General features: G+C 19.4%; 3 protein-coding genes across 3 annotated transcripts; 1 reads left to right on the top strand and 2 right to left on the bottom strand.

Moving 5' to 3' along the window:
• Positions 1-629: 629 nt before the first annotated feature.
• On the top strand, positions 630-4,295 carry LOC127281335 (tumor suppressor candidate 3). The gene is made up of 8 exons (XM_051305007.1): positions 630-835; positions 1,345-1,523; positions 1,843-1,960; positions 2,291-2,431; positions 2,519-2,659; positions 2,933-3,083; positions 3,416-3,581; positions 3,919-4,295. The coding sequence occupies exons 1-8, from the start codon at positions 752-754 to the stop codon at positions 3,932-3,934; spliced, it is 996 nt and encodes a 331-aa protein (XP_051160964.1). The 5' UTR covers positions 630-751; the 3' UTR covers positions 3,935-4,295.
• A 144-nt stretch (positions 4,296-4,439) lies between these two features.
• LOC127281336 (polyprenol reductase-like) lies at positions 4,440-6,993 on the bottom strand. The gene is made up of 5 exons (XM_051305008.1): positions 6,508-6,993; positions 5,653-5,801; positions 5,239-5,427; positions 4,727-5,022; positions 4,440-4,583 (listed from the first exon to the last, which is right to left on the bottom strand). The coding sequence occupies exons 1-5, from the start codon at positions 6,681-6,683 to the stop codon at positions 4,491-4,493; spliced, it is 903 nt and encodes a 300-aa protein (XP_051160965.1). The 5' UTR covers positions 6,684-6,993; the 3' UTR covers positions 4,440-4,490.
• Positions 6,994-8,631: 1,638 nt separating this feature from the next.
• LOC127281182 (polyprenol reductase-like) lies at positions 8,632-11,007 on the bottom strand. Its single transcript, XM_051304777.1, has 5 exons — positions 10,390-11,007; positions 9,930-10,078; positions 9,571-9,759; positions 9,068-9,360; positions 8,632-8,778 (listed from the first exon to the last, which is right to left on the bottom strand). Exons 1-5 carry the CDS (start codon positions 10,563-10,565, stop codon positions 8,686-8,688), a joined length of 900 nt encoding a protein of 299 aa, XP_051160734.1. The 5' UTR covers positions 10,566-11,007; the 3' UTR covers positions 8,632-8,685.
• Between the last annotated feature and the right edge of the window lie 1,551 nt (positions 11,008-12,558).

Below are 12,558 nucleotides of genomic sequence, written 5' to 3'. Positions count from 1 at the left end.
ATTAATTAGAAAAACATTATTTAGAATATTAATAGTCTAGATTATTAATTTATCAAATTTTTTATTAATAAAATACAGTTGCGCTGATTTTGTTCATGTCATTCTCAACCGTGGCGTTTTAAAGTGACCGTTTTTTTGACAAACTATCAACAGCCAATCAGAAAGCAACATGAAGAACATAAATCTACGAATCGGAAGGCAGAATTCAAAAACTCACAGTAGTGTAACTTTTATCGATTTTAAAATAATAATTAATAATTTGTTAGCAAATGTTATTAAAAATAATTCCAATTTTTTCCAATTAGAGAAATTAAATAACTGTTAAATATTTTTGTAAACAACCCCCTGGGTATTAATTAGAAAATTTAATATTTAACATTGAGAATTTAATAACAATGCGTCCATCCCTGCTTTTTTATACTTCATATAATCAAAATAAAATTTAAAATTTTCACTTTTTTTCATTAATTAAATTGTTTCACAATAAAATTTAATGAAACTTAATATTTATCGTCAATTTTTACTAATTACATTAAAATATTCTTTTTACTTAATAAATTAAATAGAAAATTAAAAACACTCATTTGATTGCCACGTCAAAACCCCACCGGACAGAAGAAATTCGTCTGCTCGTTGTCTTATTGGTGGTGTGTGTCGTCGTGTCCCGGTTTTCTTTACTTGTGTACATCGTTTTTGTTCGTGTGCGATTTTGACACAAGCTTGTCAAAATCGCTAAATAAGAAAAATAAAAATGGAGTTCAAATTTTTATTCGCTCTACTAGGACTCATTTTATATTATACAAATAATGTCACCTGTCAATATAGGACAAAAAGTGTAAGTATTTTTTTTTCCATTACTATTGTATTTGTTGTGTGTACAAAAAAATGAAGATCGAATCTTCATTTGACACGTCATTTGCGTTCTCGTGTAAATGTAAATATTTTTCTAATTTTTAGATTTTTATATTATTTTTTAATTATATAAACAAAAATTTTTGAATTTTTATATCGAATAGCATTTTATTTGCTTTTTTTTCAGATTATTTCAAAGATTTCTTTATTTATGTAACATAACCTCAAAAGTGTCGAATAATAAAAATTTTTGGTTTTTATTTGTAATTTTTTTTTTTAATAATGGAATTTTAAATTGTTATTTCAATTGTGGATGGTAATTTTTAGGGTTTTTATTTTTTTTTCTCTTAGAAATATGGAAATGAAAAATTTGTTTTTAGGTTATGAAAGCTTTTTGCATTTTTTACGTAATTTTTTTTTGGGGGGGGGGGAGAAATATTGAAAAAAAATAACAAAAATTGGATTACTAATAAATGAAATAAAAATCTACAGAGTCAGAGTGCCTCATTGGCTGAACGTGTACAACAATTGACTGATTTGGCTATGAAACGATCTGTTATTAAATTTAATGGAGCAAGGTTTAAACAATTTTTAAAAACAACCCCAAGGAATTATTCTGTTGTTGTTATGTTTACTGCAATGGCACCGCAAAGGCAGTGCCAACTTTGTAGGTAAGAAATTTTTATATTTTCTATTTTATTTATTTAAATCTATTGCTATTATTATTATTATTATTTTTATTAAGAATTTATTAAATAATTTTTTAAAAATTAAATATAAAAGTTTTTTATGTTATTTGGTTTTTTTTTTTAAATTATTATTAAATATTTTTAAATAAATATTTTTTTATTTTTATTTATTTATTATTATTATTATTATTTATTTATTTATTTAATTTTTTATTTATTTATTTTATTTTTTATTTTAAATAAATATTTTTTAAATCGATAAATTATTCAATAAATAAATAATTTTAATTAATTTTTTCAGTATGGCGAATGATGAATTTACGATAGTAGCAAATTCATTTAGATATTCTCAATCGTTTTCGAATAAATTATTCTTCGCATCTGTGGATTTCGATGAAGGATCTGATGTTTTTCAATTAGTAAATAATTTTTTTAAATAAATATTTTTTACATTTTTTTTCCCTCTCAGTATGAGAATATATTAGATTTCAGATTAATAGAAAGAAGTAATAAATTTAAAAATTAATTTAAATTTTTTATTTAAAAATTATTAGAAATTTTATTTAAAAAAAAAAGTATTATTAAAAATTTTATTTAAATAATAAAAATTATAAATTAAAAAAATAAAATATAAAATTTTAAAAGTAATGTAAACTTAAAATTTTGTAATTTAAATTTTTTGTCTAAATTTGTTTTGTTTTCAATATAAAACAAAAAATTGAATGAAAAATGAATTTCTGTTTTTTTAGATGAGACTCAATACTGCGCCGGTTTATATGCATTTTCCAGCTAAAGGAAAATCAAAACCAGGTGACACAATGGACATTCAAAGAGTTGGTTTTGGTGCCGAAGCAATTGCAAAATGGATTTCCGAACGAACTGATATTCAAGTATATTTTTCTGTTTAATTTTTCTTTTTTTTTTTTTATTAATTATTAGAAAATATTTTTTAAAAAAAATCCATTTTTCAATTTTAGATACGAGTTTTCCGTCCACCAAATTATTCGGGAACACTTGTCGTTACAATATTGTCAATTTTCATTGGTGGTTTCTTGTACTTAAGGAGAAATAATTTGGACTTTATTTATAATAAAACACTCTGGGGACTTTGCGCAATGGTAAATTTACAATTTTTTTTCTTCATTTTATTAAATTAATTTCCGTAAAAAATGAAATATTATTTTTTCCTTTTTTTTCTATTCAATTTACTAATTAAAATAATAACTAAAACTACAATTATTTGAATTACTATTAATAAATTAAATTTAAAAAAAAATGATAGAAATTAATTCTATTTACAATTATTAGAATTACTATTAAAAAAAAAATTCTAGAAATTAATTAATTCTATTTATCTCTTTTTTACTTTGTTTTTTCTTGTAAATTTTCAGTTCTTCACATTAACAATGATCTCGGGACAAATGTGGAATCATATTCGAAGTCCACCATTTGTTCATAGATCGCCAAATGGAAATGTTGTTTACATTCATGGATCATCGCAAGGACAATTTATTTTAGAAACTTACATAGTTTTAATGCTGTGTATCCTTTTTCATAATATTCATTCATTTATATTAATATTTTAATTTAAATTTTCAATTTTTAAATTATTTTGCAAAAAAAAAATTTTTTTTAATTTTCCACAAAAAAAAAAATATGCGAAAATATAAAAATTTTCTTCAAAAATTTGATTTCAGAAAAGCAATTTTTTATTTGTTAAAATTCTAAAAATTGGTATTAAATTTATTTACTTTTTCTTTTTTTTTTTTTGAGTTTTAGGAAATAATTTAATTTGAATAGAAAAATTGTTTTGTTTTTTAAATAGGAAAAAAAAAAATTGGAATTATTTTCCTTAAATTTTGTTTCAAATTTAGACGCTGCTGTTGTTTTTGGAATGATTCTCATGACAGAGGCAGCGGCACGAAAAGGCGATGTGAAAAAACGAAGAATTTTTGCTGTGATAGGCGTGGGATTAGTCACTGTATTCTTTAGTTTTCTTTTGTCCATTTTCAGAAATAAAACTCAGGGATATCCATACAGGTAATTTTTTTCTTTAAAAAAAAAAAATATATAATTTTTTATATGAAAATTAGTCAAATGTTAAATTTTTTTTCTCATTCTATAAAAAATTGAAATATAAATTAAATAAATTCAAAAAAAAAAAAAAAAAAAAAAAAAAAACAATAGATAATAATAATTTCCAGATTTTAATAAAAAAATAATTTTTTCAAAGAAAAAAAAATTATCAAAGAATAAGTTTAAAAAAAAAAATTTACAAATTTTAAATAGTTTTGTTTTTGAAACATTTGACTAAATTTACAGATTATTGAAATGAATAATTTTTTTTTACTAATAACTAATTCTTCTTTTTTTTCAGCCTTCTATTTAGATAACTGTCCCATTTAAATATAAAATCAGAAAAATCATGAATGATTAAAAGAAAAAAAAAGGAAAACATTTTTTTTTTTTTTGTTGACCAAAATCATAATTTTCATTCCAGGCGCCTAGAATATTAAAATATTGTTTTTTTTTTCACATTATTTTTTTTTTCTATACAGAAAGTTTAATATAATTGTAAATGTGTTGAGCGTGTACAATTTTAGAAGTTTTACTTCCACTCCCCCCAATATTGTGTGTATGAAATGCGTATTAAGTGTTATACTTGTTATAAATAACTAATAATATTATTAAAAAAAGAAAATGAAAATAATAGTGTAATATAATCCTTTCTTTATAAAAATTTTCATAAATTGACTTCAGTTTATTTTTTCAAGAATTAAATAAATAAAAATTCAAATGGAAAAACAAAAAAAAAAAAAAATTAAAAGAAAAATTTGCGACTAGTGTCGAAATGGTGCAATTTTCAGTTTTTTTTTGTTATTTAAGAGAGAGAAAAAATTTTCTTTTTATCTAGACATTAATATTGTATAAAAATAAAATATGCAGTATTTATAATAAATAAGGAATGATAATTTTACGTGATGGAGGATAATCTTTGAATGTGTTCCTGTGCCATTGATGCGACAGAAGACCAGTTACAAACTAAAAAAAAAAGGAAATAATTTAGTATTGCATTAATTTTCTTTTTGAATTAATAAAATTAAAAAAAAATTAATAAATCTTGAAATTCATATAATATATAAATTTACATTCTATACTTAATTTTTTTTTTCCTTTTTTCTCACCTGATTAACAACGACCCATAAACAAACGAAAAAATACGTTTCACCTTGACTGATAATAATTTTTAAAGCCATGTACATTCCAATTTCGGTGAATTGCAATGGTGCGGAAATATAATTAAAAAGTCCGCCTCGCGGTATTTTATGCTCCTTTGTCACGATAATGCCATTTTTGTCTTTTCGTAAATTTGCAAGAATAATATTTGTTTGCAATTGTTGATAACTCATCCAAAGAAAAATTATAGCTCCAATTAAATCTTTGATTTTCAATGAATCAATCTTTGAATTTCTCATGGTATCTATAATTTTCGTAAAAAGAAAAACACTAAAAAACAATATTATATATATAAAAATACTAAAAAAAAAATTCATTAAACTTCATAAAATAAAAATAATTTTCTCTCAATTTTATTTGAAAACAATATTAGTAATAAAGTAATTTTAATATCAATTTAAATGAATGCTGAAATATTTTTTATTTTTCAAATTAAATGAAAAAAAAAAAATTCACTTACCTTTGTTAAAACCTTCGGATTCGCCTAAAATTGCAGCAATTAAACCAATATAGTAAACATATCCAACAATATAGTGAGAAATATTAATTTTTCCATCGCTAAAAATATTTACACTTTGAGTTTCGTAAATTCGTTTTGTTGTTTGAATAGTGACAAGAAATATGGCAAGTGTTGTACGTGACAAAGAAACTGTAAATAAAATTCAAAAATTAACTTTAAAAAAAAAAAATTAATTTAGGTAATTAAAAATTCAATTAAAAACATTTTTTAATGAAAAAACTAATAAATAATAAAAATACTTTTTCTCATTTATAATTAGAATGTAAAAATGATTATCTAAATTTCTTTTTTTTTTTATAAATTCTAAAACAAATATTTGCGAATTATTTAATAATTTTTAAACAAAAATTTTACCCAATGGCTTTCTTTCGCTTCCCATTAATAAATCCAAAATTGTACAAATAAATTCAGGTACATTTTCATTGTTGACATATTTTCTAATTGTTATAAATAAACAAAATGTTGCAATTGGCGAAGCAACAATGTAAAAATGTCGAAACCATCTGAAAATTGAATTTTATTTTCTATTTGTATTTTAGGTTCTTTTTTTTACAATTAAATAAAAAAAAATTTCAAACTGTAACCAAAATAATGGATTAATAATAAAAGAAGTGAATTTTTTTTTAAATAATAATACAAAAAAAATTATAAAAATATTAATATTATATAAAAAAATAAATTTATTTTAGTTAAAGAATATTTAAAAATATTTTTCTTTCGAGAATATTTAAAAATGCAAATATTATTTTATAAAATAAAAGAATTAGAGAATGAAAAATGTTTATAATTTCAAAGGAATATTTACTAAAATAAAAAATATGGAGGTGTTGAACTTTATTCTTCATATTAAAAGAGTTCAATTGTAACAATATAATATTATGCAAATTAATTTTTTTTGTCAATTTCAAAATTATAAATAAAAATATTTTAAAAATCTAAAACTATTTTTTTTAAACAGAAAATTTTTCTTTTCAATATTTTCTTTAAAATGTGAAAATAATTGATTTATATTTTATAATTTTAATTAATAAATAATTAATTAATAATTATTTTTTATAAATTAATTTTTATAATTAAAAAAAAAATTTTAAATATAAAATATTATATTATTTATTGTATTAAATTAGATTATAAATATTAATGAATGAATTTATTAAAATTTTAATTATTTAAAATTAAAAGAAATTGATGAAAGAAAAAGAAACTCACTTTTTTGGAAATTCGACAATTTGAAGAAATTGATTTTGCTTTTTTTCGGCGTATTTACCATAATTAAAGGCCTGCCTCATAATATCGGGTAAATAATTTTTAAAAAAATACATAAGTATCCCATTAATTGCAAGGTAAAGGGAGAAAAAGGAAAAAATAATTGCAATCAAGTTCATGGTTAATGCTCGCGAACATTCAACTTAATATATCTAGATGAATTTACTATTATAAAGATAGAATATTCTTTAGTAAAGTGCAATGCCTACTTTAGAAAGTAAAGTGTACTAAAACTTCACTGAGAGCTGTGTGTACTCTTGTGTCCTACTCTCAGTACGCATCCTATATATACAATCTGACAAATCAAATAAAGCGACAGTGATATTTTTTTGCTATTTCACAAAAGTAATAGTTTCCTCATAATTTTTATTTTAAATATTAATATATAGAACCAGAAACGGCAAATATTTTATAAAACCAAATTTTTTTTTTAACTTGACTCAATTTTTAATACTTCAATTTTTATTTAATTTAATTTCTATATTTTTAAACAAAGAGAATTTCTTATTTAGCTCGATTTAGAATTTAGAATTTCTTTTTTAGTAAAAATTGTATTTTTACTAAAATTTACGGATATTTAATTACATTTTTATTTTATTATTTATATATTTTATTAACAAAAATTTTATTGTTACTCGTAATAAATATATAAATAATTATTAAATTTCAAAAAAAAAATTTCGATGGAAAATTTTAGAAATAATTAAATTTTAGATGCTTTTAAATTCAAATTATTGAAAATAATTGAATTTTAATTGATTTCGAATTAAAATTTTGGGAAATAATTGAATTGTAATTGGAATTTTTTTAAATAATTGAATTTTATTTGATTTTAAATTGAAAATTTAGAAAATAATTACATTTTTAAAAGATTTTGAATTCAAAATTTGGAAAATAATTAAATTTTAAAAGATTTTAAATTGAAAATTTGGAAAATAATTGAATTTCAATTGAAATTTTGTATAATAATTGAATTTTTATTAATTTTGATTAAAAATTTTGGGAAATAATTGAATTTTAATTGATTTTCAATTGAAATTTTTGAAAATAATTTAATTTTATTTGATTTGAAATTGAAAATTTGAAAAATAATCGAATTTTAAAAGATTTTAAATTAAAAATTTTGAAAATAATTAAATTTTATGTTTAATTTTGTATTGAAATTTTTAAAAATAATTGAATTTTAATTGATTTTGAATTACAAATTTTTGAAAATAATTTTATTTTATTTGATTTGAAATAGAAAATTTGGAAAATAATTAAATTTTAAAAGATTTAGAATTGAAAATTTTGAAAATAATTGAATTTTGATTTTGAATTGAAATTTTGGATAATAATTTAATTTTAATTGATTTTTGATTGAAAATTTTGATAATAATTAATTTTGTATAATAATTGAATTTTAATTGATTTTGAATTAAAATTTTTGGTAATAATTGAATTTGAGTTGATTTTAAATTGAAATTTTGGATAATAATTCAATTTTATTGTGATATTTTTTTTTAAATTATAAACAATTGTTAAATTTCATAAAAATTTTAATTGAAAAAATAATTTTGATATAATTGAATTTTTGATGTGTTTAATTAAAATTATTAAAAGTAATTAATTTAGTGAAGAATCATTTTAGTTCAAAATTTGTTAAATAATTGAATTGAAGAAGATCTACAATTTATACTAAAAAATGTATTTTATTTACATTTTTTTGCAAATGTAAAAAAAATGTCGCATTTTATTAAAATAATTCGATAAAAGTCGTATTTTTGAAAAAAGTCGTATAATCCGAGGCCTGTAAACATATAATTTTCATTATTATCATTTAATATGTAATAATATTCTAATAAATTAAATTATTATTGATAATATTTATCTTTAATTTCTTTATAAAAAACAATTAAGTACTCAATTTGGCGCGCTTGCGCGCGTTTAATTTTGCTAGTTTCAAAATAAAATTTTTGAATTAAATTAAAATTTGAAAATTTGTACTTTATAGAAACAATTACAAATTGAAATTAATTGAATTCCAAATTCAATTTTTGTCAATTCAAAATTTGATTGAGAGAAAAATTCACTTTTTCAAATAATAAATTTATTTTTTTCAAATATAAAATTCACAATTATTTAAAATAAATAAGGAATTAAAATTTTACGAGATGGTGGATAATTTTTAAAAGTTGTTTTATGCCATTGATGCGACAAAAGACCGGATATAAACTGAAAAAGAAATATTAATAATTAAAATTAATAATTTTTTTTCTTCTATTAATTTTTAAAAAATATTTTTCAATCACTATATTTTTTAATTCGATTATATTAATTAACTTATTTATAATTTTTTTCAATAAAAAGGGGTTATTTAATTTCTTTTTTTTTTTTTAATAAAAAGAGAGAAATTCTCTATAATTAAAAATTTGCTATAACTTTTTTTAATAAATTAAAATTAATTATCATTTTGTATTAAATTTTTTGGGATTTGAATATTAATAATAATTAAATATTTTACCTGATTAATGACGACCCACATACAAAAAATATAATACGTTTTACTTTCATTTATTATTATTTGTATGGCCGTGTACATTCCAATTTCGGTGAATTGTAATGGAGAGGAAATATAATTAAAAAGTCCTCCTCGTGGTATTTTATGTTCCTTTGTCACGACAATTCCTTTTTTGTCTTTTCGTAAATTTGCAAGTATAATATTTGTTTGTAATTGTTGATAACTCATCCAGAGAAAAATTATTGCCGCTATCAAATGTTTTGCTTTCAATGTATTATGAGAATTTTGCTCAAATCCTGTTTTTTTCCAAAAAAAAATTTATTTATTTTTTTTTTTTCTTCTTTATTAAAATTTTCACAATATTTTTTCTAATTGTTACAATGAAATGTCTTTTGAAAATGAAAATTTTTTGAATTGAAAAAAAAAAAATAAATAAAATTGAAAAATTAATAATAAAAATTAAAAAAAAATAAATTAATTAAAAAATAATTATTATATAATAATACCTCTAACTAATCCTTCCGATTCTCCCAAAATAGCAACAATGAAACTAAAGTAATGAAAAAATGCGACAATATAGTGAAAAATATTTATTTTCAAATCGCTAAAAACATTCACAAATTGAGTTTCGTAAATTCTCCTTATAAGATGAGTGGATATCAAAAATAATGCAAGAATTGTTTGCGGCAAAGATACTAAAAAAAAATATATATTATTTTTACAGTTTTGCCAATTTTTTATATTATAAATTAAATTTTTTGAAAATCATTTCTAAATTCATGTATAAGATTGAAATAAATTAATTTTTACATTTTTAAAAATAAAAATTATAATTTAATAATATAAAAAGAAAAAAATTCTTTACCCAATGGTTTTCTATTGTGTCCCATTAATAAATCTAAAATAAAATAAATATTTTCCGGAATATTTTCATTGTAAAAATATTTGTTAACTGTCAAAAATAAAGAATATATGGCAAGTGGAGCTGTGACGATATAAAAATGTCCAAACCACCTGGTAAAAAAAAATTATTTTATTTTATTTTATTTTCATTTCAAATTTATTTCATAATTGAATTTTATTTGTTAAAAATTAAAAATTTAATTTTTATTGAAATTAATTTTATAATTGGTAAAAAAAATTATTTTATTTTATTTTATTTTCATTTCAAATTTATTTCATAATTGAATTTTATTTGTTAAAAATTAAAAATTTAATTTTTATTGAAATTAATTTTATAATTACATTTTTTGATTCTCTTCTAATTTGAAAATATAATATTCAAAATTAATAAATAATAAATATTAAATATTAAAGATACTCACTTTTTTGGCAGCTCAAGCTTGGAAATAAATTGACTTCGCATATTCAAATTATATTTTCCATAGTTAAAAAATTGTTTAATAACATCCGGCAAATAATTGTTAAAATAATAAATAATTATTCCATTAATTCCAATGTAAAGGGATAAAATACAAAAAGCAATTTTTACCAAATTCATGATTAATTTTAATTTAATTTCTTTTTTTTTTGCGACCGATTTTTTTTTATCACTCCTTTACTAGGTGTGTGCAACTGTCGCGTCTATATTACAAGCATTTAATTAAAATAAATTAAAAAAAAAAAAAGTTTTTTTTTTCAAATCATTTCGATATAGAATTTTACTTGGGGAATTTATTAACAAAAATCGATAAAACTATAAACTATTTTTAAATATTTAAATAAAAATATTATGTATCAAAAATAATCGAGTTTCTTTTAATACAATTTATTATAACTATTTTAATTATTTAATTAATATATATACACACAATTTTTTATTTTACTGTTAAAAAAAAAAAATGTTTTTTTTTAATTTAAATCAAAAAAAAGTTTTTACATTTCTTTTGGTTTCTTTATGTTAAAAATTTTATAATTATTTAAAAAAAAATATAATTAATTATCTTGTAATATTTTCACTGAATTCATAATAAAAATGGTATAATTATTTTTCTCGATTGGGGATAATTTTTGAAATTTTTATTACTCCATTCGTGAGACAGGAGAGCGCACAAAAACTGTAAACAAAATTATTATTATTATTATTTAATTATGATAAATTAAATTTTAAAAAAATTTAATTATTATTAAAATTATTTTATTTACTATTTTACTTTATATTTAATTATTTAATTTAATTGAAATTAAAGTTTGTATAAATTGAATTGAAATTAATTTTTTAGAGCAAAAAAAAAAAGATTTTTCTCACCTGATTTGTAACGACCCATAAATAAATAAACAAATATGAGGAGCTATCGGATAAAATAATTTGCAGCGCTCCATAAACACCAATTTCGCTAAATTGTAAAGGCGACGTAATATAGTTAAAAAGTCTTCCATGAGGAATTTTATATTCTTTCGTCATGACAATGCCTTTTTTATTTCTTCGTAAATTCGAAAGAATTATATTCGATTTCAATTGTTCATATGTCATGGCAAGAAAAATTAATCCACCAAAATAATCTTTTATTTGCAATGAATTTTTGAAATTCACCATCGAACCTGTAATAATTGTCGTGAATTAAAAAAAATATATATATTTTTTTATTTAAATAATTAAAAAAAAAGGAGGAATAAATTATTAAATTATAAAATTTATCATTTACAATTTTAATTTGTCATTTTTTTCTAATCGGATAATTTAATAATTAATTTATTAATTAAATTTTCCTTTTTTTTTAGACTTTTAATAATTTTTTTGATACCTTTAACAAATCCTTCTGATTCGCCGATAATTATAATAATCAGACTGAAATAATGCAAAAAACCGATAAGATAATGTGCAATATTCATTTTTGCATCGCTGAATACATTTACATTTTGAGTTTCGTACAATCTTTTTGTAAAATGAATTGTTAGAAGAATAAGTGCAAGAAGAGTATTTGCAGGTGATACTGAAACGAAAAAAAAAATAATTGTTTCTTCACTATTTGAATAAAAAAAAAAATTTTAATTATAAAATTTTAATTATTTTGTACTATTTTTATTTTTAATTTTAAATGTTTAATTTAACGAACAATTTTTTATATAAATAAAAATACAAAAATTACCTGTTGTTTCTCTATCTTTTCCCAAAGAGAGATCTAAAATGAAAAAAATATAATTCGAAATTTCATGATGAAAAAAATATTTCTTTACAACTATAAATATTGCAAACGTCGAAAGTGGAACTGCAAAAATGTAGAAATGTTTAAACCATCTGAAAAAAAGAATTTTATTTTATTCTTATATTGAACTATTCATTATTTTGTACAAAAAAAAAAAAAAAAAAAATGTAAAACACTAACCGTTTTGGAACTTCAAGTCGACTAATCAATGAATTCGGCACATTCTCAGCAAATTTTCCAAAACAAAATGCTTGTCTCAAAAATTGTGTTAAATCATTTTTCAAAATTGAAATAAGTCCTATAATAATACCAAGATGAATGATAATGCAACTGAAGAGAATTTGAATA

This window comes from Leptopilina boulardi, unplaced genomic scaffold (genome assembly GCF_019393585.1).
Source record: "Leptopilina boulardi isolate dan_hultmark-lab unplaced genomic scaffold, ZJU_Lbou_2.1 LbouV2_266, whole genome shotgun sequence".
In the NCBI taxonomy this organism is placed as follows: domain Eukaryota; kingdom Metazoa; phylum Arthropoda; class Insecta; order Hymenoptera; family Figitidae; genus Leptopilina; species Leptopilina boulardi.
This window is presented reverse-complemented; position numbering and strand designations above follow the sequence as displayed.

Coding starts and splice junctions, on each gene's coding strand:
- LOC127281182 (XM_051304777.1), bottom strand. CDS start 10,565: ATGAATTTGGTAAAAATTGCTTTTTGTATTTTATCCCTTTACATTGGA. Junction 10,079..10,389: donor AAGCTTGAGCTGCCAAAAAA/GTGAGTATCTTT, acceptor TTTTTTTACCAG/GTGGTTTGGACATTTTTATA. Junction 9,361..9,570: donor ATCGGAAGGATTAGTTAGAG/GTATTATTATAT, acceptor GGAAAAAAACAG/GATTTGAGCAAAATTCTCAT.
- LOC127281336 (XM_051305008.1), bottom strand. CDS start 6,683: ATGAACTTGATTGCAATTATTTTTTCCTTTTTCTCCCTTTACCTTGCA. Junction 5,802..6,507: donor ATTGTCGAATTTCCAAAAAA/GTGAGTTTCTTT, acceptor TTCAATTTTCAG/ATGGTTTCGACATTTTTACA. Junction 4,584..4,726: donor TATGGGTCGTTGTTAATCAG/GTGAGAAAAAAG, acceptor TTTTTTTTTTAG/TTTGTAACTGGTCTTCTGTC.
- LOC127281335 (XM_051305007.1), top strand. CDS start 752: ATGGAGTTCAAATTTTTATTCGCTCTACTAGGACTCATTTTATATTAT. Junction 836..1,344: donor GTCAATATAGGACAAAAAGT/GTAAGTATTTTT, acceptor AAAAATCTACAG/AGTCAGAGTGCCTCATTGGC. Junction 2,660..2,932: donor TCTGGGGACTTTGCGCAATG/GTAAATTTACAA, acceptor GTAAATTTTCAG/TTCTTCACATTAACAATGAT.